The sequence below is a fragment of the Aspergillus eucalypticola genome (genome assembly GCF_003184535.1).
Source record: "Aspergillus eucalypticola CBS 122712 chromosome Unknown BO83scaffold_10, whole genome shotgun sequence".
Classification (NCBI taxonomy): domain Eukaryota; kingdom Fungi; phylum Ascomycota; class Eurotiomycetes; order Eurotiales; family Aspergillaceae; genus Aspergillus; species Aspergillus eucalypticola.
Window position 1 is genome coordinate 557,149 of NW_020290284.1, and position 14,145 is coordinate 571,293.

At 49.5% G+C, this 14,145-nt stretch overlaps 4 protein-coding genes across 4 annotated transcripts; 1 reads left to right on the forward strand and 3 right to left on the reverse strand.

Annotated features, from left to right (window-relative positions):
- Positions 1-141: 141 nt before the first annotated feature.
- BO83DRAFT_16422 (uncharacterized protein) lies at positions 142-668 on the reverse strand. Its single transcript, XM_025526343.1, has one exon. It carries the CDS (start codon positions 467-469, stop codon positions 200-202), a length of 270 nt encoding a protein of 89 aa, XP_025388909.1. The 5' UTR covers positions 470-668; the 3' UTR covers positions 142-199.
- Positions 669-5,021: 4,353 nt separating this feature from the next.
- BO83DRAFT_16498 (Mis12-Mtw1 family protein) lies at positions 5,022-7,321 on the reverse strand. The gene is made up of 5 exons (XM_025526352.1): positions 6,877-7,321; positions 6,140-6,769; positions 5,926-6,090; positions 5,710-5,878; positions 5,022-5,655 (listed from the first exon to the last, which is right to left on the reverse strand). Exons 1-5 carry the CDS (start codon positions 7,082-7,084, stop codon positions 5,073-5,075), a joined length of 1,755 nt encoding a protein of 584 aa, XP_025388910.1. The 5' UTR covers positions 7,085-7,321; the 3' UTR covers positions 5,022-5,072.
- Positions 7,322-8,094: 773 nt separating this feature from the next.
- Positions 8,095-11,745, reverse strand: BO83DRAFT_311530 (putative phosphatidylserine decarboxylase Psd2; the record flags this gene model as incomplete). The annotated part of the gene is made up of 7 exons (XM_025527476.1): positions 8,095-8,256; positions 8,321-9,072; positions 9,133-10,620; positions 10,675-11,095; positions 11,151-11,366; positions 11,460-11,504; positions 11,602-11,745. 7 exons carry the CDS (start codon positions 11,743-11,745, stop codon positions 8,095-8,097), a joined length of 3,228 nt encoding a protein of 1,075 aa, XP_025388911.1.
- Positions 11,746-12,596: 851 nt separating this feature from the next.
- Positions 12,597-13,350, forward strand: BO83DRAFT_416668 (uncharacterized protein; the record flags this gene model as incomplete). Its single annotated transcript, XM_025534711.1, has 1 exon — positions 12,597-13,350. One exon carries the CDS (start codon positions 12,597-12,599, stop codon positions 12,951-12,953), a length of 357 nt encoding a protein of 118 aa, XP_025388912.1. The 3' UTR covers positions 12,954-13,350.
- Between the last annotated feature and the right edge of the window lie 795 nt (positions 13,351-14,145).

Consider the following 14,145-nt stretch of genomic DNA (forward strand, 5'->3'; position numbering starts at 1 on the left):
CCCTTTTCTTTTCTTCCTCTGGGCACTACTGCAGACTACTACTGGATAGTATGGCCGGCTGCCTTGGTAAAACCCCCCTCCTAGTCCCAAGAGGTCCCTGCTGATCCACACAGGGGGTGACAGTTTTTGATCTTCGCCGAACCAAGTCCATTTATTGAGAATTGTTTTGCCCCCCTCAGGCTCTTGTTGCTCCGTGCACTTACTTGTCTTTCAAGTTCTTTCCCCCTCCTTCGACTCCGATCGCCCAATTAAGCCGTGCCGATACACAGGTGGCAATTCCCGGTGAGGATTCTACTGTTGTCTCCCTCCATCCTGTCCGATGGCTGTCGTCTGTAGCTGAAAAACTCTTGTCCGTCTCCTCTCCTCTAGACTCGAAGGACTTTCGATAGCGTACTACACTACTTGACGATGCTATGTTTGAGGTCGCTATGGAACATAACCTCCAGGCAGCAAAGAAACTCCGGAGCATAACGGGAACCTCTCAAGGCAAACAAATCATCATCAGAAAAATGATACTTGGGACGTTGAAACTAAGTACTCCGTAGGTCGTTTCAGCTCCTTACTTGGGCTGATGGGCGTTCCCTCTCAGACGGCATGGCGGTGGTAATGTCGCCGATCCACATTCCCCGAATCGCTCACTCGCTGTGTCGTCGTCACAGCAGATCCGCCGGCTCCATGATCTTCGCGGTGATGCGCAAAGCTAATGCGACCGCCCCACTGCCATATTTGTCTGCCTGGCCTGCATCAGACAGCAAGGCAGAGCAGAAGTTCAAAGGTATAATTAGAAACTCACTTTTGTAGACCTTTTACCCTGCGTAGTAAGGACAAAGAGATGCCTAGACTCTCGAAACTGACGATGAACTGATTATGAATCCCGTCTCTCCGCCTTACACAAGTCGGCATCGTCCAAAGTACTTGGGAAGTCTGCAGTCCTGTGCTCGACTCAGATCCCGACACTGCTTGCTTGTATCACTCCCCTTCCCACAACGTCAAGGAGTCTTCCGGGAAAGTTGGAGTGGATGGTCGAAGGGAGTTACACGATGGGCTCTTTGAGCTCAGCTCAATTCTTCTGTACTCCAGAGTGTTTAGATCACCACCCTCTTTCATCGTGATGCAGAATTGATGTTCTTCATGTGGCCGTCTAGTCATTGACGTAGCTCCAGCAGGACGCCTCGTACACCTCGCTCCATCCTGGACAATTCCTCAGCTTTCACGGTAACGCAAATTTTTCCCCAAATTCAAGATGGTTCAGCTCCCATCTGTGCTAATTGTGCCACTCTGACAAGAAGCTGCCGAGTATGTCTGTGACTCCTGCACGGACGCAGGGACCAATACTTAATTCTGCAATCGGGAGTGCGACAACATTACACACCATGGCTGTCGATCCTACCAGTGGCACCGGGGATGGGAGGCTGCCGAGCCGGCGGATGCACATGTATGCTGACGGGCCATCGCTTGGGGGATCTGTGCAATAATGGCATTCACATTCTCCAGCGCAGAGTAGCACAATGAATTTGATCGGGCATGGTAGACACCCGGCACCATCCACGAGCGCCGACAGTCAGCGCCCGTAGATCAGCCCACCGGTGGCTCGGGCGAGAAGGTTCCTTGGTTCAACCCTTTCCGGGCCTTGTCAGGGGTGGGGCAGAGCTTATTTGACAGTTGAACCCGCCTGGCCCGATGTACTTTTTTACCTTTACTTGACTGTTCAGACATTTTCTCTCATTCTTGTCTGGGCGGTTGATGTTCCTCAATGACCTGGAATGCTCCCTGGAGCCTTTCTCCTGATCGCGCAGTTGGCCATCTGCGGCTGCAGCAACAAGCCACCTAATCAATCCGCGTGGCACAACAGCAGCAGTCAAACTTCCTCAGACAAGAAGAAAATATCTCAATGCAATGAGAGATGACTCAGTGACTCACACGTCAAGTCTAATTGGTGCTGCTTTTACCACAGCCAGGTCCTTGGCGAGGATGCCTGGAGCACCGGAAAGGTTAAATATTGGAACCTTAGCAGTCCAGGCCAGCGTCGAGCTACCATCTTGCTGGCTGACTGGGCTCCACCCATCCATCCAGTCCTTACATGAACCTTCGATGCTTCTTCCAGTGACTGTCTAGACCAATCGGTCATGATGCTGTCAGCTGGTCTATCTTGACATCAGACACGAGATGCTTGTCCGCAGACTCCCGGGGGATCAAGCTGTCGTTGAAGATGACTATTCCAGGTCTAGGCCTTGAGCCTCGCCGTCCACAACAGTCGCATTCACATGGATCCATTCTCCAAGTACTTTGATTGGGCACTTTTATATTACTTTGAAAAATATGCCGACTGGCTAACAGTACCTCTCAGCAGATGCTGATCAGAACCCCGCATAATATGCAGCGTGTACAACTCGATCTTTATCCATCCAGTACAAATCAGAGCCAGCAGCAAGTGCTACCAGAGGATAACGCAATTCATCGGGAGTCGCCAGAGATAATTGCATCTAGAAACACATGCACACACACCAAACACCAAAATAACACAAGGTTTGTATCTCCTAGCTTGGCATCCGTGCGTCGGACTCTCCATCACACAAGAACTTACAATAATTTCCTGATCATCGCACGACAAATAAGCTAAAAATGAGACATAGTATTAACTACTGATCTCTGAAATCTTCATGATTAACACATCACATCATGTACGCACCCAATCACCTAACATTGTTTAGCTCCTAGCTAAACCATACAAGGTTACAGCACCAGATACAACCACATGACCATATCTATTCTCTCCACAATATACACTACTGATGCTGGATACTCATCCCCTATCTAACCGGCAGAACCTGAAACCTACAGAGTAAGAAACTAAGCCACGCTACTCCAGCAACCACTGTACCTAGCCGAAACTATCGGAATCTCGTCATTGCCGCTAGTCGATCATCTCCCTTCCCCACTCTGCCTCGCGTCTTTTTCTTTCTTTCTCTGATAACGACCAAAACAACCTCTCGGGAAATAAAAGGGGAAGGGGACAGAAGTGATTGCTGCCCAACGAAAACGTTTCGTGATTACCCATGTTGATCGGTGGGTAGTTCGTTAGTTCTAGGAGGATACGAGGTGTTCTGATCTGCAGTCAGTTGATCGTTTGCTACTCATGTACGTACCAGTTCTTATCAAGGGGCTAGTGAGCTGTATGAGAACTGGTAGGTTTGTCACTTAGACAAGAGATGTGTTATGTAGGTAATTATTACTCAGATAAACTCATTAATATATGAATGATAACCATCAATTGAATTTATTTCTACTAGTAGTACCAAAGGTAGAAGTTCGTTATAGAACCACTTGTAGCTTACTAGATAAGTAGGTTATCAAAATACTAGTACTCATGACATCACTAATATGTATCAGCATCTTTATTCTATAAATGAATTGCTGGCTTCTAATGATGAGGTTACTCATCTATAAGATGGAAACCAATATGTATATATATACAAGTCAAGAAGTAGTTTGACCATCATCATACTAATCGACGCAATTCATGTATGTAGTGGCCCGTAAATAATATCTGAAGTCTTATGGCAAATACTTAATAGTAGTGCGGATTCAGAATCTTCAACTGTTGATACTAAGTACTACTACTACGGAGTAATATGGTGACCCTTCTTCCCCTTGCTACTACTACTATTCTAGTGACATATCATATCATACCTTGTTCAGCTCCCCCTCATTCTACAAAGTCCCTATTACTTATTCTATATAATTCTACAATTATATAACATTCTTTTACTAGTACCTGGCACCGAAAGCAACCAATCCCCACATTCCAACCTAAATAACAAGGAGCAACACTACTACTTCTACCACTACTACCACTTAACCCCTTTCCTTACCTAGTTAACACTCCACTCCAAGACTAAATATACTTACTTACACAGAGAGCCAATCCTAAGTTACTTCATACTACTTCTACCTATCTACTATCGCCACTTCCCCCTTACACAGTAAACCCATCCATCAATCCGGGCTGAAACATACCATACCACCTCAAAAGCCTGTATGTATAAATAATGCTATGTATCTAAAAATAAACCACCACCACCATCTTAATCATCCATGAATGATGATGATGCATTATTCTAGATATTTCAGCAAATTCCTATTAGTTGTTCAGTAATGTATTGATTGATATTTTTCCATTCAATTCGGCAAAACAATTGCAAGTTCATCCATCCATCCCTGAGGACGCGTAATCCCCAGTGTTTATAGCCACTGCAGATCATTTGCACGACCTTGCACATCTTCCAAAACATTCAGAGATATAAACTGAATATATCTAAAATAAGCACCAAGCATTAAGCACTATAACTTACACCAATCAATAAGCGTAACCAAAAAAATAGAAACCGGTTTGATTTGTTTCTTTTCTACTAGTCTTCTACATACTTTACTACGTAGTAGTCTAGACTTGGTTGGGACTAGAATAGGTGCATGTGTATGCGCTTGCTAGTCAGCACTTTATTTACTAAAAAACTATCTATAGTACTATGTAGTAGTACTAGTTCACCTACCTATCTGCCTTGCGAGTTCGTCTATAGTTAGTAGTCATTATTCCTGTGGTATTGCGTGATGATTTTTAAATATTCTAGTATTTTACATACGGCATTTTACTACTACATATCTGTATCAATCATAAGTGAATGTATAGACCTGAAGAATTGGCTTCACCCAGATAATGTACTGAGAGTAGTATACTATTTATTTATCCTACTGACCATGTCCTGTCCAGTCCTATCCTATCCTATCCTATCGTATCCCCCATCCATCTTCCATCCATCCATCCATCCATTCATACACACCCCAACTCCATTGCTGAAGAGGAAAAAAGAAAAAAAAAAAAATCAACGCCCACCCAAAACGAAATTAGAATTTATCAAACGCCAAGGCTAGTCCCTGCCCTGCCCTGCACAGCCCAGTCCGCAAATACATGACATAACAGATTGTAATGAACCGCTCTCTGCCCCCTTCTTTCATGGATATGTTTCATGGATATGTATAGTAACAAGCGTCATCCTATGTGATTGATACCGAGACTACGTCGAGCGACGCTCTACTCGGCTCAACGCCCCAAGAATCACGCCGAGGTCTTCTCGGGGTCGTGGTCGGAGGCTGAGGTCTTGACGGTTGTTGGTTTCGTCGGCGCTGGTTTCGGCTGTCGCGAGTCGACGACGTGCGTCGCGCTCGTCGAGGCGCTCGGCGCAGATGCGGAGGATGCGGGTCGAGACTGTATCGGACATTGTGCGGTAGAGGTCGATGTCGTGGATGCCAGCGGCGAGGGAGTCGAGGGTCGGTGCGAGTGAGTGGGTGATGCGAAAGAGTCGGGTGGAAACGGTGGAGGGTGACATTTGGGGTAAGAGGTTTGGTTCGGGTGCTGCTGGCTCGGTTTCCATGGGCTGGGTGTCAGGTTCTTGTTGTTGTTTGGCGGCTTCGGGGTTTATTTGTGCAAAGATTTCTCGTTGCGACGGTTCTAATAGAGACAGGTCGATTTGTTCGGGCGGTGATGGTTGTGATGATGGGACGGAGTCGGATTCGGGTTGTTCGGGTGGTGCAGGCTTGATTCGAGGGATGTCTGCTGGCCGTAGGAGTGCATTGAGAGCATGTCGCTCTTTTTGCAGCCTTGACACGTAGCTGTTAGCTTCCGCCTGCTGCTGCCCATCAGACACTGCGTACCTTTGTATTTGCTCTTCCAGTTCCTGGATCTTTTCCGCGTTTTGGATATTCTTTGGGTTCTCCTTCTTGACCACCAGAGTAGGAGGGGTAGCATCCTCTCTTCCAAACCAGTTGGAAAGCTCCGAGTTGCTGGAAAACTCCTTCAGCAGCTCCTCCTGGATGACTCGCGCTGAGATTTGTTAGCTTATGCATACACTTCCTCATTATCGAACGTACCGGCTAAACGGGCGCTCTCGTCCTCTGAGCGCGACCCAGATGGCTTGTCACCCATTGCCCGCGTGCCACACCATATCAGGAGCTGACGCATCCTCCGAGGCTCCGGCAGATCAGCCGCGATATGCTTGTAGAAATCTGCGGTATCAACCTTCTTGTGCGGTAATGCTGCAACACTGTTAGCATTCATCAGACACTCATGACACGAATTGCCCACCATTAGACGCCCCCGAGTCAATCAGTGAGCTAGCTCGCCGTCCTCTCATCCCAAGACTGCTCCGTCGATTCCCTATTTTCACAGATTTCTTTCCCCGCATCTCCTTGTTGCGCTGGATAACTGGCGTATCCGCCAACGGCAGCGCAATTGTAGTAGCATTTCCGGACTGTTGCGGCTCTGGAGACACAAAGCCATTGCGTGGTTGCGGTTGCGGTTGAGACTGCTCCTGTTGAAGTGCATCGGTCTTTGAGTTACTCGGCCTGCCTTTCCTCCGCTTCTTCTCCAACGGCACCGTCTCGACTTGGTCGTGTTTTCGTGTGGAGCGTGTAGCACGCTGTTGCTGTGGTTGTGGTTGCGGTTCCGGCTCAGGCGCAGGCTCGACCGGAGCTACCGAGTTTTTCGCAGCGCCTCTCGTTCTCCTCTTCCCAGTCCCTTCAGCCTGTTTCTTCGGTTCCTCCGCAACCTCCGTCTTCTTCTCCTCTACCCGCTTCTTCGGCGGTCGACCTCGCCTGGGCGATGGTTGTGCTGGCTCTTCCGAGACAGGCGACGGTACCTTCTTAGGCTCTGATGGTTTAGCCTTTTTGGTCGTGATGCGCGAGAACTGGAACCCCTCGATATCCTCCTCAAACACTATAAACCCAAGCCGAGGCATTAGCAATTCATCCATTACCCTCATCGCATAAGACAATCACCGCCACTGCGATCGCCCTTCGTTCCAATCGCACAAGGTCACTCACCAGCCTTCCGTTTCTTCTCCGCAGCACTCAGCTTCTCCTCACCACGATCCTGCTTATTCAAACTCAATCGCGCGCTCGTTCTCCTCCCCGAACTTCTTCCAGGCGCGGCAGGACGCGCCTGCGCCTGGGACGTTGCCATATCAAGGGCCAGTAACGGTTCGCGACGTTTCGTCTTGGTGGTAGAGGTCGTCAAAACAGTGACGGTCATGTCAGGACCGGGACTCAAAAGGCGGGGTCGTAAGGGCGGGCAACAAATGAAAAAGAGTAAGGAGCGTAGATATTAAACTGCAAAGAAGTCGAATACAGTTCTGCCCCGCGCAGTGTCTTTGTTTCTCCTGCCGGGAAGAAATCAAGCGCGAATGGTAGCTGAAGCTGAAACTGGCCGCGAAGAATTCCTCCCGCTTCTGTTGTTGATGGGAACCTCTCCGTCACCGCCAAATCCTTCCACTCCCGGAACAATTCACAAGCGACAAGTACTAGCTGGGATTGACAATCGTGCTTTGGACAGACTCCTCCGGTTTTCTTTTTGGACCTGGGATAGGTTGGTGGAATGCGGGATCGCGCGGTCGCAGGTAGTCGACGGGTAGCTTTCGACGGGACGCAAAACGGGGGGGGCGATGGTGGTGTGGGCGGTCCGAGGGACGTGTTGTCGATAGCCGGGTTGCGCGGTACAACCACCCGTTCAGAAGACGCGGCGACCGATTGAGACAGGCGAATCGAGATTGAAGATAGGATGGCAGAAACTCCCACAGGGCTCCTTGCGCAGAAGGGCCAAGCTCTGGCGTCGGGATGACGGGGGGGATTTGGCTCTTGCGAGTTGCCGCAGCACGCGCTTGTTTTGGTCGTGGCGCGTGGGGACGACGCTAGGCCCGTTTCGGGTGACACCGCTGGTGGCCCGCGAAATGCAGTCGAGTCACTTAACTCTTTCTTACTATGTCGAAGCTGTGATAAATAATAGTTTCAATATTTGCAACTATGTCCATTACGTATATTCTAGTATCTAATCAATGTGTACAGCCCCGCATGATTGCTTGCTTCCAGTAGTCGTCCGGCTTCGTCATGGTAGGTAAGTATTCTTTACAAGTGTGCTGCAAATCGCTATGACGGCTCCCGGCCGTGATCATGTACCAGTAAACGCCCGAAATGAATCATCCTTCAATTGAGTCACCTCAAGAGAATCGCGGAAAGATAACACGCATGTTACGCGCTGGTCCTTTCCTATTCAAAGGCCGCCGCATCAGTCGGTGGTGCCAGACTGCCTTCGATTCGGCGCTTGGCGGCTTGCATCTCCTCCAAAGAGACATCCTCGGTCTTCTTCGGCATGTCGGGCTCATATTGAGCGACGCCAGGGCTGTGGCCCACAGACATGCCGACTCGAATCTGCAACGGACAGGGCATGTTAGCACCGACGACGTATGAGAATTAGTATGGAAAAATTGCTTACCAATGTTTCCAAAGGACCCTTCGAATTGTCCACTAGGTCACTGTCGAAGTTCACAGCACCCTCTTCAAACAGAAGGAGGAGAGTGCTTCCTCCAAACTTGAAGTATCCAAGCTCTTCAGCCCGGGAGACCTTCTCTCCCGCCTTCCGTGTAATGACCGTACTTCCCACCATCATAGCTCCCACGCAAACGACCATGACACGGCCGTGAGCAACCGAATCAATGGGTACCAAAACTCGCACGTTTTCGCCATAAACGTCCAAAGCAGAACGGATTGCCATTGGGTTGACAGTGTAGTATTCACCTTCAATGGTCTTGGGCTCGCCCAAGACACCGTCCACGGGGATATGAAAGCGGTGGTAGTCCTGCGGCGCGAGACGGAAGATTCCCAACGCTCCATTCTTAAAGCGTTGCACATCCTCAGGATATGCGTCGCCCAGAAGTCGAGCAACGGAGAACTCCCTACCCTTGACCCAGATTCCGGTCGCTTCCTCCAAGCGGTCAAACACGACCGCTCGGCAATCGGCAGGCGATACTACGATTCCGGGCTCCTCAGGGGCTGAGCAGGGCCGAGCACCGGGCTTGAGGGCACGGTAGAAGAATTCGTTGAAGGTCTTAAACTTCTCCACTGGGAGCAAGACCTCTGACATATCGAGTTGATGGAAATTGATAAAATCCCGGATTTGACTGGCCGATGCCGGGTCATCGTACTTCCTGCCCTGTTTAATACTGAGCGACTTCAAGATCTTGCGGACTGTGATAGACGGTTAGTTATGTGCGAGTCAGGCTAAAAGCAACAAGTGCCTAATCATACTTCTCTTCTTTTCCATTTCTCGGCTCTTGAGGCCCTTGTATAGAAGCCGGATTCCCAGCCGGACATAGACACTCATACGCTCTTCATTGATCTGGCCGGTGATTCGATCCTGAACGAGGATGTTGGCTGAGTTGGCACCCAGCTTATACCCGCCATAGGAGATCTTGGTGATCACCTTGGTGTACCACTTGCGCTGGGCCTGACTCGATGTTACGAATCCACCCATGACGAGGTTGTCTACCTGTCTCCAGTCCCGGCTGGCACAGGTAGCAATGTGTGTGATAATGTCGGCATCTGAGCGTGAAGAGAGGCGCGGTTGATGACATAGAGGACATTCTCGGAGTTCGATAACGTGTTCCACACCTCGTTCATCTCCCAGGTCATCTGGAAGGAGGTCCTCCTCCGTGGAACTCGGCTGCTCATCACTCGACAATGTCGGTACTGAAGTAGTCTGAGGATTGGCATTGTGTAAGCGAGGTTCCATGGTGAGTTCATCACCACTTGATTGTTCATCACTCTCGCGGCTAGCGGTCGACGGCGTGGGCGAGAGTTTCTTGGGAGGTGAGCCGGGGTCTTTCTGCAGAGCCTGAAGTGTATCTTCCAGGCATATCACAGCCTGGTCGAATGTCAGATCCATAGTATCACTGGGCTCATTCTCCGAGCTGAACCGTTCGAAGAAGCTGTCGATCGTAGACTCCTTCAGGGTTGACCCAAGAGTGTCAAGCATTGTCGTGAGCTCAACTTTGTCGATCCGGCCGCTCTCATCGGCATCATACTGTCTAAGCATGAGTCTCCAGAACTGCTGCCGCAGTGCACGATAAGGCATGTATTTCGCCTTGACAAATAGTTCAGGGAAGTGTTTATCTTCCCATCTTTCTTTGTTTTTCAGGGCTAGTTGTATCCGATAGACCTGAAGGCCATTCGACTCGAGTGGTCCGATCGGATCTTTTTCGAAGCTGGCCGCTGTTGGGGTTGAAGGCTGGCTACTCTCGGGAATTTCAGGGATACTCCGGGGAGGTAGCAATGTTGAAGACTGTTCCTGCAGTGTCTGACTTGATAAGGAAGTAGAAGAACCTCTGGGTGTTGTGCCAAATTTGGGTGACGTTGACAAGCTGTTGGCCGAAGGCGATCTGCTGATGGCAATTCTTATCTCTGAGGGCCGGCTGGAATGACCTTGCTCGGCCCCTGTGGGATCCAGACTCGGGTCGACGAATTTGTATAGGCCAGTTTCGGGGTCGGCCTCGGGAGCGGATTTTATGAGCGTCTGGACCGGGAACGAAGCGGAAGCGACAAAGTCATTACCAGAGAACTTGTCTCTGTCCATGACGGTGAACCCAATAGTATAAGATTGTTCGTGTTTCATAACCTGAAAGACCATCTTCTCGTTATAAACAGGGTTGAGATTGTGACGCACGACCGGCGTTCGAAGCGTCTTTCTGCCGAGAGATGTGACCACGAATGGATCCATGTCAAAGGAAGTGCGCGTCACTGTTGCGGGTTAGCAAAGAAGTAGTAGGGGCCATAGGAGGTGGCGCGTCTTACCATTCCGTTCCGGCGGAAGGTCTGTCACTTTGACAATTTCCATGAAAACGATACCCTGTACTCCGTTACCAGCACCTGAGAATTGATAGGCTCTAGCGGCAAGAGATTTGCGCTTCAAGCGCTTGAGCCGTAATCTGCGTCTTCTCTTCTCGACGACCTCAGGCTTCGTAGGGTCGTCTGTCTCATCCGAGGTTTCTTCCTCTCTGTCGACATCATCCAGCGTGATGGACGGGATCTGCGGGAAATCATCCTCCTCATCTCCAGAAGACACCAACGTCTTGAACTTGTGATAGGTGTCCGTTGGCGAAGCGTTCGGATTCGATGCGTCGAGGAGTGAAAATTTCAGAAGAATCTCCCCAGAGACCATACTGTCCTTCTTTTTAGTTGGTTTTCGCTTCGACTTGAGTGTATACCATTTTGGCTTGAGGGCATATGTCAGCTCAGCTCGATCCAAGCCACACGAAGCGGGCGCCTACCTGCTGATGAACGTCACCGTTCTGAAAGATATCTTCCAGTGCTATGTCGAACTCGCCCAGGTAATCTTTGCCAAATCTATCATGGTCCCAACAAATGCACTCCAACAGCGGTACGCCAACCACTGGCATCTCGAATGTCACATTCCATTCTGGGTTCAAGGTCTTGGGAATTGTGGGTGTTGATTGTCGTGCGTCTCCGAGCGTGACTACCAAGTACTGCAGAAGAGGAGGTTTTTTTTCGTCAGCCACAAGGCTCGAAAATGAGATTGACTGGTTTTTCCATGGTTGAGTTGATAAAGGGGAACTCACCGGATCGCTAGTCCCTCCTCGATCCTTAGCTGCAAGATTTCGTCCCTGAAGGTATATGCGACCTGGGTTAGCGGATCAATGGAACTGTGGTCAGAGCTTCCGTAGAGCTCCGCGCGCTCGTAGATGCGACATTCTCACTCACCCGAATGACGGAGACTTTCAGGATTAACGGCTTCTGCTCAGGCATTCGCATCGGGCTTGTACTCCTGCTTTGACCGGGAGTAGGGTTATTGCTTTTCGTGCTCAGATGGCTGCTGAGACGTTGTGGCAAGGGTAACCGCACCATGGTGACCGGCCGGAAGTGCGGGGGAAACAGGCTCGACGAAGGCGGAGGAGGAGGACAGGACACGTCGCGTCAACACGGGAAACTGGACAGGGAAAGCGGTATTAGAGAAGAACTATCGCATCAATCAAGTGCCATGGAGGGCTATTGGGAAATATAGTACATTGAAAAGCGGCCAGAGCTCCCCGGCCACCGTGACGAAGAGGTGTCACGGTGTGGTTGCCTGTCAGGACGAACTGCCGGCTGATCTAAGGTACTACTAAGTGGTAGTACTCTCACTGTGTTCTGGGTCCGCCCAGTGAAACCAGGAGACGGAGCCACGATCGGACAGTACGGGAATCAACAGGAGAACTTCACCCACCCTGCAATTGGCACCTTTTTGTTTTTAGAGATGCAAGGCCAGGAGCATTGCGCCCACAAAACCGGTGACAACGAAAATGGGGTGGAAGAGAGGGAAAGCTTAATGCACGGACTGGACGGGGTGAATACAGTAATAATAGTAATAGTAATAATACGACTGGGGAGGGAGGAACCACCCCAACAACAATAACAACAACAACCAAAGTCGGCAGTAATATTAGGAATAATGATGATGATGATGATGATGATGATGATGATGATAATGATAACAATAATAATAATAATCAAAGCTAAGGAGTACGTACTATGAATAATCGACGATGGAGACGGAAACTGGGTCTGGGAAAAAAGGAGAAGGAAAGCACAACAGCAACTGACTGACTGCAGCAGCAGCACTCGTATTGTGAGTGGGGGTTTTTGGGGTGGATGTCGTACTGTTTAAGTCAGTCAGTCAAGTCCGTGAGTCCCAGTTTTTTTTTTTTGAGTCCTCCTCGATGGGCTCCTTCTTGTACTTGAACCTCGGAGTTCCCAAGACTCTAATTTATTCTGCTGTTTTGGAAGTTTTGGAAGCTACAACAAGATTGATGGCTGCAGCGAATCCCCAGTTCCCAACAACGGGAGCAAGTGAGGAGTTGCGGAAGCCGCCGGTTACGCCCTGGATGATTGAAACTCCTCCTATTAAATTGGATACTGGTAATTCGTCGATTGCTATAGGGCTAGAAGGTGCTGGAAGAAGTGGAAAGCTGGTAGATAAGACGTTCAGGCCCACCGGGCGAGTGATTATGAGTCTTGTGAAATGGAGAAAGGAAAGGAAAACTGGCAGCCTAGTACGTAGTACTACTGCTTCGTAGAGTGGATGGGGTTGTGGCTATGGAGTTGTGGCTATTTCCGAACTCTTCCACCTGGTCGTATGCTCTCTACATCTGGAGAGTTCATCCACTGGCCAAGTTCGGAACATCGGAATCCAAATCCAATTACTACTATGCCGAGCACATTTCTTGCTGCCTGAACGTCATCTGAGAACCCCCTCATAGTTTCATCCAAGGCTCAGATCCAATGAGAGCAAATCCATTCCAGTAGATCGACTGCCCCTCGATCCGGAAGCATCCAATGGATGTGTCTAACGTGAGATTCACTCGGGCAAAGACGACAACGGAGGGGCTATGGATCACTGCCTCGCTGTCCCTGCTTCAGCCCTGTAACCCCCCACCCCCGGAGTAAGTCAACATGTCAATGAATAACCGTAAAAGGGGGAAGGGAAGGAAATATGAGTACGTACTGTGTGACTAGTCTATCAAGGACTGGGACTGTCGGAAGCTCCGCCGATTAAAGATGGCTGCCTGGAGGCGGTGAAAATGAAGTCACTCTAGAAGTTTCCGGGTTGGATCTCTCCAGAAACACAAAGGAATTAGGTAGTTTTCCTCTCCACCTCCTCATGCTTGAACCATGGTTCGGCCCATCGGTCAAATGCTTTGCAGCTTTAGGGGTCTTGACTGTCGATAATTAGCTACGTGTAGCAGATGATCATAGTTTGTGCTTAGGCGGACTTCACTATCGGTGAAGTTCTCACCGAGAAAAAAAATATTTATCTAAACCATGGATGCTTGTCTGAACGAAGCTCAAGCTACGTACTTAAGTCACGAAGAATGATGAAAGTGACTGGTCAGTTGACGGAGCATTCAAGCTGGTTGCGCATCGTACGGAATAAGGCTTTACAAGATACATCCGTCTATCACCTGGCTCAATCAGGATCCAATTTATTTCTTGTACGACCACCAACAGTTCCTTCCCGTCAGCCCTGGGGTTCCCCCGAAGCGACACGTTTTTGCACAGTCCCTTGCTGCGGAGTAAACTGCTACTTGCGGGTTAACGCCGACCTCGCAATCGATCCCAGAGAAATACTGTGTAGATCACCTCTATGGATTGAAGGCGGAATTTTCACTGACCGTCCAGCACGGCTCAGCAGCTGTGCTGTGCATTGGCGGGGTCATTGCTGTACAGACAAGAGCCGTTCTTCGCCATAGTATTTACAGTAAGTGCTAC

What these genes read in the sequence shown, in the direction of transcription:
- BO83DRAFT_16422 (XM_025526343.1), bottom strand. Translation starts at nt 469, where the DNA reads ATGCTCCGGAGTTTCTTTGCTGCCTGGAGGTTATGTTCCATAGCGACC.
- BO83DRAFT_16498 (XM_025526352.1), bottom strand. Translation starts at nt 7,084, where the DNA reads ATGACCGTCACTGTTTTGACGACCTCTACCACCAAGACGAAACGTCGC. An exon ending in GGAGAAGAAACGGAAGGCTG is followed by an intron (nt 6,770 to 6,876) that starts GTGAGTGACCTT and finishes TTGGGTTTATAG; the next exon opens with TGTTTGAGGAGGATATCGAG. An exon ending in CGAGAGCGCCCGTTTAGCCG is followed by an intron (nt 5,879 to 5,925) that starts GTACGTTCGATA and finishes AACAAATCTCAG; the next exon opens with CGCGAGTCATCCAGGAGGAG.